At 36.1% G+C, this 10,622-nt stretch overlaps 1 protein-coding gene across 1 annotated transcript in view; it reads left to right on the forward strand.

Annotated features, from left to right (window-relative positions):
• Positions 1-7,942, forward strand: part of LOC106871316 (E3 ubiquitin-protein ligase arih1l) — a 48,397-nt gene extending 40,455 nt beyond the window's left edge. The window contains exons 11-14 of the mRNA XM_014917705.2: positions 532-615; positions 2,380-2,556; positions 5,578-5,690; positions 7,204-7,942. Coding sequence (XP_014773191.1) covers positions 532-615; positions 2,380-2,556; positions 5,578-5,690; positions 7,204-7,288 — 459 coding nt within the window. The 3' untranslated portion in view covers positions 7,289-7,942. The remainder of the gene's footprint in view (positions 1-531; positions 616-2,379; positions 2,557-5,577; positions 5,691-7,203) is intronic.
• The last annotated feature ends 2,680 nt before the right edge of the window (positions 7,943-10,622 follow it).

The raw sequence follows: 10,622 nt of genomic DNA on the forward strand, positions 1-10,622 counted from the left end.
ATATATATATATATATATATATATAAATATATATATATATATATATGTGTGTGTGTGTATGTATGTGTTTGTGTGTCTGTGTTTGTCCCTCCCAGCATCGCTTGACAACCGATGCTGGTGTGTTTACATCCCCCGTAACTTAGCGGTTCGGCAAAAAGAGATCGATAGAATAAGTACTAGGATTCCAAAGAATAAGTCCTGGGGTTCATTTGCTCAACTAAAGGCGGTGCTCCAGCATGGCCACAGTCAAATGACTGAAACAAGTAAAAGAGTATGTGTGAGTCTGCATACTTTGGTTGGAATGTGTGCACTTGTGAATGTCTGTATGGGAGTGTGTGGGTGCTCTTGGCAGCATATGTTTGTGGACACTTGACTGTGTGTCTCTCTCTTTTTGCCCCCAACTGTACATTTTTGTTTTCCTTATGTTTGTGGGTGTTGCTATTATAAATTTCCATTTACTACCTTATCTTAACAACAAAATTTTAGGAACTTCTTTCTTTTTCTTTCCCCCTTCCTTTTGCTTTCTTTTAGAAGTCCCGGGCGGCGTTACAGCGTTATCTATTTTATTGCAATCGATATATGAATCATATGCAGAGTTTAAAGTTTGAACATAAGGTAAGTGAATCTATGTGAATATAAATTTTTATTCTTTAATTTAAGAAATATCACCTTCTCTATTCTCTGGTTTTCATCATCATCATCATCATTATCATCGTTTAATGTCCGCCTTCCATGCTGGCATGGGTTGGACGATTTGACTGAGGACTGGTGAAACCGGATGGCAACACCAGGCTCCAATCTAAATTTAGCAGAGTTTCTACAGCTGGATGCCCTTCCTAACGCCAACCACTCAGAGAGTATAGTGGGTGCTTTTACGTGTCACCCGCACGAAGGCCAGTCAGGCAGTACTGGAAATGTCAACTCAAAAACGCCCATCAAATTCTTGACACTTATTTCTGATATAAGGCCAGCAATTTTGTGGGGAGGGGACAAGTTGATTACATCAACTCCTGTACTTGACTGATACTTATTTTATCAATCCTGAAAGGTTGAAAGGCAAAGTTGACATTGGTGGAATTTGAACCCAGAATATAAAGAACCATAAGAAATGCTGCAGGATTCTGCAGTCTGTTTAAACATTTACATTATTTGCTCAGCTGCTTTTATAGACACTTCACTTTCCTTCTGCAGAATGCAAGTGTTCTATATTTTCAGTCGGAAAATAGAATAATAGAGTAGCCTCCCTTAATCTTTACACGCTTCCACTTCTCTCTTTCTCTCTCAGTTCAAATTTTACTATTCATCTGTGTGGTTCATTCAATATCTCTAAAATTAGCGTAAGGCATTATACGAGATGTTGAGTCAGTTCAGCAATATAGCTTCCTTTGTGACTCAGATATTGGAGAAGAGAATTCTTTCAATACTTAATCTATTGATTATTCTTTGTCTTCCAATGCTTCTGTAATACAGATGATCGAACTTTATTCACCAGATACAATAAGAGTAACAATGTTAAAGTTTGTTTCTTTTTCAAAAATCAGAATCCAAGTAGATAAATGGAAGAGAATGTGTGCTTGAATGAATATATATATATATATATATATATATATATAATGTATGTATGTATCTATTGTCATCATTTCATTTTATGTATATTGTCCTTTACTAGCATGGGTTGGATAAGAACATATTACTGAGTTATGCCCTTCCTGCTAAAAGGCTCCAAATTCTCTGTGTAAAAATATGCCACTGCTGTTTATTGTTCAATAGACTGGGAGATTATTGCTTCTAAGGAAGGGCATCTGGTTGGACGAGACTGCTTCGACATACTCTTGTCTGACTGATGCAAGCATAGAAAAGTAGATGTTGAAATGATGATAGATTTTCCATCCCAAACGTCTGTTAATTTTTGCAGGGTTCCCCCACCACTACCACCACATTCTTACTAGGCTGACTGATCTTCTCAAAACAGCACTTTTGTCTATTGCAAATACTAGACAAGGAGTTGACCCAGGTAGTGTTGCTTCATCAGACTGGATCATGCACTGAGTCCACTCTGTGGATAATAGTTCAACCACTTTAAACTATCATATGTCCCTTTATCACTTATTTATCACCTATGCTCTTATCGGTCACACACTTGTGTCAGTCCATCCATAAAAATGTACCTAGTAAAATCGTTGGTGTTAGGAAGGACATCCAACTATAAAATACAAAGTAAAATTGAAATTTACAAACAAACTGGTCCTTGAATCCCTCTGGGATAGCAGCAATAATGATGACTATTCAATTTGAAGTTTCCTTTCTTAGTGTATGTTTACATATTATGTACCACTAAGAGTTCCTTTTTCAATAAATATCATTGTTATGTTGTTTTAGTTGTATGCATTGGTGAAGGTAAAAATGGAGGAGATGCAACATCACAACATGTCTTGGATTGAAGTCCAGTTCCTTAAAAAGGCCGTAGATGTACTTTGTCAATGTCGCCAGACACTTATGTACACTTATGTTTTTGCATTCTATTTAAAGAAGAATAACCAGTCCATTATATTTGAAGTAAGTAACAACTCTGTCAGTTCTTCAGTTACAAACGTTTGAAAATGCTTTATGCAGCAAAATAATTTCTTCAGTGTTTTTTTGTTGTAATCTGATTAACATTTTATTTATCTTCTTTTTAATAATGATTTATTAGTTTAGTCATGTATTACTCTGTGTGTGTGTGACATGTATTAGTAATCATGTATTACTGAGTGCATTTGAAAACTTTACAGACTCCTCCTTCCTTCTAGTTTTCAACTGTAATTACTCCGTAAACAGTACTTCAACAAATAAACACTCTCCAACCAACTCTGTACTGTATACACTAGTAAAGTCTCTTCCAAAATAATCTCTGCACTCATCCAGCCTAACTGCCATGTACATATACACACTCATTGCAAGAACACTTCTGGTTTTAAACCAACAAGGCTACTGCTACTGACATTACTTCCTTTATTACTCTCTAATGCTGCATCCCAGAGGCAGCACCTATCACTGTCAAACACTTAAATATTTCTCCTAGTCATCAATATATAGGAGTGCCCATTGTCATTCAGCATTAAACTCCTCCATTGTGAATGGTAAGACTATGATAAATAGAAGGGAACTGAGCTCTGAATCATTATCTGCTCACTAAATTTGTCACTGTCCTCATTGCAAGCAGCACCCCTGTACATGGCTTCAATAGTTTACACAAGCTATTTGCCTACACCTAGCTTTCTTAGTCATCGAACTGGTGGCTCTGTCAAAGGCTTTCTCTAGTTTGACAAATACTAGGTGCTACAGCTTACTCTTAGCTAAGTACTTTTCCTGCAAATGTCTCGCTAGTAGGAAGGCATCTCATCCAGACTAACTCTTTCCTGAATTAGTTAAGCTATAATCTTTCTTTGTCTTTCATTATTTGGTCCAACAATTTGATACTTCTGTAATTACCTGTCTCTAAGCCATCTCCTTTACTCTTGTAGCAGTTTACTATGGTTCTGCTATTCCAGTCATTGAATATGATGCTTTGCACAACCTGGCTGACTATATGGTAACTAGTCCACATCCTGTTCTGCAGGATGTTTTAAGCATTCCAGCAGTGATTCTTACTGTTTTCTGTAGAGGCTTTCTTTGCCTTCATAGCCTTAGTTACTTTATTTATATACTAGTGTCTTCAAGAATGGCTGCACCCTCTGTTGTGTCCATGCTGGGAAGACTCTTTTTGTCCCCTGCCTTGACGAAGTGCAAGTGTACTATTATCCATTCATACACACTTCTCACCTACCACCTACAACATCATGGTTCTGGTATTTTGCTGTGTAATTTGGTACATTTCATGTCATCTAACATCGTCAAACCTCTCATCTTTTTTCTTTGCTAAATAAACCTGTCACCTAGCTTCTCCTCTCACAACCTGATATAAATCTCTGCTGCCTCCATTCTCTCAGTCTTTCCAAGCCTGTCTCTTTATTGCTATAGCTCCAACATTTAGTTTTGGTTGGAACCTAGTACCAGCAACAGATTTGGTCTGTAGCTCTCAGCAGGAACTTCTAATTGTCATCTCTACTGTAAGTTCTCTACTCTCCTCCTGCCTATCATCAAATGCTTCAACTAGCATTTCTGTAAACTTCCAATTGTGTGCTGGCTCTTTAAGCTTCAATATCTTCCTTTCTCCAAGTTTCTACTTTTGAGTCTTTCTAGTTCAAATCTAAAGTTCTTTTTCACTAACTGATGTCAAATTTCATATTCTTCACCAGGGAAGGATTTTGTTTTCATAACCACATTTATCTATCTCATTTCCTAGTGAGAATGAAATCTATTTGGTGTATGTGCTCACCAGATTCATAAGTGATCAAAAATTGGTTTATTTCTTGAAATTAGTGTTGGAGATTATCATGTCATTGGCACCACAGAACTCCTGCAGCCTTGTTCCCTCCTCATTTCGGAACCCATGCTTCTTTGTACACCATGGAATCCATCAGAGTGCTGTCCAAAATGTCTACTGAAGCCACTGGCCATGATTATCATTCACCATTGAGGTAGCCTTCATGAAGGCCTCATAATTAGTCTTTCTGTTCATCCGTCAGTTCGTATTGTGGAGCATAAACAGATAAATGTCACAACATTAGTTCAAGCTTCATTATTATCCTATTACTCACTCTTTCTTGATCATTTTTATTTACACATTTTCCTGCTGATGGTATGCATACTCTACCCACACCATCATTATTGCTTATCCAGAAGAATTTAAACATTTGTTCCTTGCTCATGACAAATCTCACAGAGAGGCTCCTCCATCTTTCCTCTTGCACACAGCACATGCTGCTAACACTCTATATGATTTCAACAATCTCTCCCAACCTACCTTTCATTGTGTTTACATTGATTGTGGCCACTTGTGGGTAGCTGGGGTACAGTTTCCAACTTCTGAAAAGGTTTGCCAGCATGTAGCAGGCTCTTGCACACATGCAAATATCCAAATATCTCCTCAATGATTTAGTATTACCTCTAAGCACTAAACCAGCAGGACCAAGTGTGTGTGTGTGTGTGCTTTGCTTAGTTTGTATTGTGAAATATTTGTTTTGAATTATCTCTTAAAACTGTTATATAATTAAATTAGCTCTACTCAATGGTGTTATGGTGTTATGTTTGAAACCAGTGCAAAGTGGCTCTGGTTGTGTATAACAACAGCAGCAACGGTAATGTGGCGAGTCATGAACTAAAAGATGATTTGCTTCCTGTGTGGTATCACAATTTTCTTTATCCTTCTGTCTTTATATAATTTATCATCATCAGCTTCTTAATACTCATCTTTCCATGTTGACATGGATTGGACAAGTCTATAACATCACCAATCGTCTTGGTTTTGTGTGCTTGTTGTGTATGTAGCTGTTATTTTCAGTCCAAGAATTCTAATCAATACCTTCATCATTTGGCTTTATTTGTCTCTTGTACTGTTGATTTCTTTCAAACTATTCACAAACATTCTTGTCATTTGTATTTCTTTTACAAGAGTTTACATTTAAGTTTTTTGTTGTTTTTTTTTTTTCTTTGCAGGAAAATCAAAAGGATCTAGAAATTGCAACTGAACAGCTCTCTGAGTATCTAGAACGAGAAATCACTTCAGACATGTTAGCAGATATTAAACAGAAAGTGCAAGATAAATATAGGTAAAGAAAATTTTTGTGTTGGATTTCACTGATGCTACTGACAGTTTTACATAGACCCTATGTTAAATCATAGGGATTCATTGGGTTAGCCACTGTATAGTATTTGTATCACGTGTCCCTTTAGACAACCACTGAGTGGTATCAATGTCGTGTGACAGGGGTCTGAAGACTAGAGTAATTGGGGAGAACTGTTTGGATGCAGACGATTTGGCATGGCTGACTGGACAGTCAGCTTATTTTGGTCGTGGAGGCAAATGCCTGTATGCACAGAAGGAAAGATGTGTGTGTGTGTGTGTGTGTGTATGGGAGGAGACATTATGATTTATTAATTGGACACGATTGATACACATGAAAAGAAATATTCTCACACAAACAGAAAGAGAGGGATGTGGTTGGGAGAGAAGAGGAGACACATTAAAACATCTGATGTCAAATAAGTTAGCATTGAATCAGCAACACCAAATAAGCTGGGCCAAATTGTGTGTGATGTAGCTTTGTGTAGTGTCTACATTAGGTGGTGGTGGTTATAGTTGGATTTTGTGGAAGCTGCTGAGTAGGGTTTACAGTCTAAATCATAAGAGATTAAGAACACAGACTTTGTTCTACCACTCCATCCTCTTACATGTACAGTAGACCTCTATATGTAAATTTTTCTCTTTCTGCACTACACTTGTGTATTAATGTGAGTTATTGTTAATAACAAGCTCTAATTAAACTATATATTTTATATATATATACATACACACACACACATTCATGCATTATGTGGACAACATTTTCAACAGATATGGTACAAGTGTGTCTGAGTCTTCAATTACTTCAATTCTATGTATGTACATTTATTTACTAGATTGCTGACATTTAGCAGTGATTTCTCCCATTGTGTTGATGTGCCAGTTTCTATCATTAATAAAACTTGGCATTTTTTATGACATGGGTATACTAGTGTGTGTATGTGTATATATATATATATATATATATATATATTGCGGGTGACACGTAAAAGCACCCACTACACTCTGAGTGGTTGGCGTTAGGAAGGGCATCCAGCTGTAGAAACTCTGCCAAATTAGATTGGAGCCTGGTGTTGCCATCTGGTTTCACCAGTCCTCAGTCAAATCGTCCAACCCATGCTAGCATGGAAAGCGGACATTAAACGATGATGATGATGATATATAATTGGCTATATGGGTTCAGTCCCACTGCATGGCACCTAGAACGAGTGTCTTCTGTGTATTCTATTCTTTGTTAGTGAATTTGGTGGGCAGAAACTGTGGAGGTTTGTTGTGTGTGCATGTACATATGTAAGTACTAGAGTCCATTCAACTAAAGACATCAAAGTGGTGCCCCAGCATGGCCATGGCTGCACCCTTCAAACTGAAACAAAAAATACACACACACACACACACACACAATTTTACCACCAAATACAAATTTGTGGTCCATAGTTGAAATCTTTATTTTATTTAACATTTAAAAAAAAAAAAATGTAATCTTCATCTTATCTTTTCAGGTATTGTGAAAGTCGACGTAAAGTACTTTTAGATCATGTCCATGAAGGCTATGAAAAAGACCTATGGGAGTACCAAGAATGCTAAATATATATATGTATGTACATATATATGTATTTATATATATATGTATATATGTATGTGTGTATATATATATGTATATATATATATGTATATATTTATACAGATAGCAACTTATCAGAGTACAAAGAATGCTAAAATGATGACCTATCAGAATATTGCTAAAAAAAAAATAAAAAAAACAAATTTCAAAAAAAAATTTGGGTTTCTATTCATCATACTGTAAAACATTTTTTGTATCCTAATGTGAAAATTCCTTTTTTTTTTTAAACTTATAAATAAATAAATAAATCATTATTGCTTAAACATGAACAGAAACAACAACAACAACAACAACAACAATAACAACCAAACCAACCAACACTTTGTCCACTAAATGTTATGAAGTTGGAATGTCATCCTGAGAGCTGTTATTTTCAGTTGTGCTTAAGAAATTCTGATAAGAAACTTAACTGACCGTTGCAAAATGTCCCTTATTCTCTTTGAATAAGCTGGGATTTTTTTTTTTTTTTTTTTGATTTGTTCAAAGAAATATACACTAATATGTGAAAAAAAATTGAACTCTTAAAAAAAGAAGACATTTTATCACAAAAAGGAAAAAAAGAGAAATTCCTACAATGAAATAAATAAAAAAAAATTTAAAAATACAAGAAGTCAGAATGTTTCAGTTTTGATTCTTTGTTTTTAATGTTAATCTTGTTTTAATATTCATCGGTCATTATCATCTCAACATCTACTTTTCCCTGTTTGCATGGGCCAGACAAGAATTTAAAACAGTTTTCTGTGGAACTGATACCTTTCATGTTGCCAACACTCGTTTCCAGTCAGTATACTGTTTCACTATGTTGGACAGTGAACATACTGGACTTGTTTTCACAGAAAATTGCAATCTAACAATACTGTTTGTATGAATGGTGACAGTTCAGTCAGTGCATGTCAATACAAAAGAAATGCACTTACACACACACACTCAAATTTATCAAGCTTCTTCTAGTTTCTGTGTACCAAATTCCACTCAAAAAATATCGATCAATCCACAACTACAGATGATGTTCAAAGCTTCCTCATGGTGGGAGCAAACTCCAAACTGTTGAGTTCCTAAGTGAACTTTTTTAACCACACAGCCATGCCTTCGCCTATTATGCCCAAGGCTATTATTATCTTCGTTGAATTCCTATTATATGTTGGAAAAGAAATGATAAATTTATAGTGGTCATTTGGTGAATCGTCATGTAGTGTCCATATTGCATGCGGCATGAGTTGGGCTGGTTGACAGGACTGTGTCAATCTCCAGTATCTGTTTTGGAACTGGACACAGGTTTCTGACCTGTTGAATCCTGTCAAATTTTCCAACCTCAGCTCAGAATGGAAAGTGTGCTAAGAGAATGAATGGTTGTATGTTACAGAACTGCTGAAGAACAATGTACAAAATGAAGTGGATGATGAAAAAACTACCAGTGAACAATTTGTATAATGAGTAAACTGGGCATAGAACTACCAGGTAACTAAATGAAATATCACTCACCTCTTTCTGCTTAACATAAAGTATAACCAAGTATCACTTTTTCCTTTTTGTGTAATTTATATTTGTAAATTACTAATGTCCAGAAATTCCCTTCACATACACTCAAGCATACATAGATGGTAACAATCAGATGAAAGAGCAATCCGTACCAAACAAGTGTAAACAGTTTATTTGGTCGGTCCTAACTGGAACCCTAGGTTTCACCAAATGTTATTTATTTATATGTTAATGAAAACTACTTGAAATTCAGCTACCTATGGTTTCATAGAGAAAATATTAAATTTATGTCACTATTTCTCAAGCTGATTATGGCAACATAGTGGTTTAACAACTCGAGTTTTAAAATGAGAGCATCTAAGGGAGATAATTCTCTGACCAGCAAAATAGAGCCAGGCTATTAAAGAAGGATTCAAAAAATTTTATAAACCAAAATGAAAAGTGCGAAGGAAAAACAAACAGTGGAGAAGTTATTGGAATAATGCCAAGGAAATCCTGCTAACTGAATTTCACGTTTTTTGTGTGGTTTTTAATAATATCTTGCTGAACTGATCAATAATTGTTGAACTTCATTCCACATGTTTTGAGGTATCTATTGTAGCTTTTTCCATTCTGATGGCTATACCACTGATGCCAATCTTAATTGCCCCTTGTCTTCTATTTGGTTAACTTTAATGTTGAGAGGAGCAACTGCATGCATATGAAACTACAGATGGTTCATTGAAAAAAAAAAAAAAAAATCCAGTCTAGGTCTGTTTCATGGATGCACTTCATACGCAGCTCCACAAAGACGCAGTGGCCCTAGAATTAATTAGATGCTTGAGGTTAGTTAACCTCTTCTCTATTATATTCAGAGACACTGGTATGAGAAGGATGTAGAGCATACAAATATTTGAAGAAAATATCTTTCATACACAGCCATTCCTGGTTAATACATCATCATCATTGTTTAACGTCCGCTTTCCATGCTAGCATGGGTTGGACGATTTGACTGAGGACTGGTGAAACCAGATGGCAACACCAGGCTCCAATCTGATTTGGCAGAGTTTCTACAGCTGGATGCCCTTCCTAACACCAACCACTCAGAGTGTAGTGAGTACTTTTACGTGCCACCAGCACGGAGGCCAGTCAGGTGGTACTGGCAACGGCCACGCTCAAAATGGTGTATTTTATGTGCCACCCACATAAGAGCCAGTCCAGGGTCACTGGCAACGATCTCGCTCGAAAATCCTACGAAGGCCAGTCAGGCGGCACTGGCAGTCGAAGAACTGAGACACAATTGGTTGATTTATCTGAAAACAGGCACCACAAGGAAGCAACAAGTCAATTCTCCAAACTGTTACACAAGTTGACAAGTGGCTGTGCAGAATTAACTCCCTTGTGGACAGTTACACCATGAATTTAGCCGGGGAACCTAATGAATTAAACTCAACAAACAGTATAGAAATGGTCATACTTGGATTAAATTTGTTTTATGCTGTTATTTAATTTCCTATAGAACAATTTCTTATTAAGAACATGGCTAGAAATTTTGTGTAGAGAGATAATCAATTATTTTATCAGTCCAGTTTGGATGAAAGGCAAAATAACATTTAAATTCAGAATGTAAAGTAACTATATAAATACCTGAAGACGTTTTGCTCAACATGTTAATGATTCTGCCAATCGAATTTCTTGATAGATATTACAGACACAATGATATAAATTTGTACACAGCAAAGAATTAATTCAGTTGGTAATAATGTTATCAGAATTGGAAGGATGTTGACTTCGATGAGATTTGAACTTGGAACGTGACTAAACACCAACCAGCAAGGC

Source organism: Octopus bimaculoides, chromosome 10 (genome assembly GCF_001194135.2).
Source record: "Octopus bimaculoides isolate UCB-OBI-ISO-001 chromosome 10, ASM119413v2, whole genome shotgun sequence".
NCBI lineage: Eukaryota > Metazoa > Mollusca > Cephalopoda > Octopoda > Octopodidae > Octopus > Octopus bimaculoides.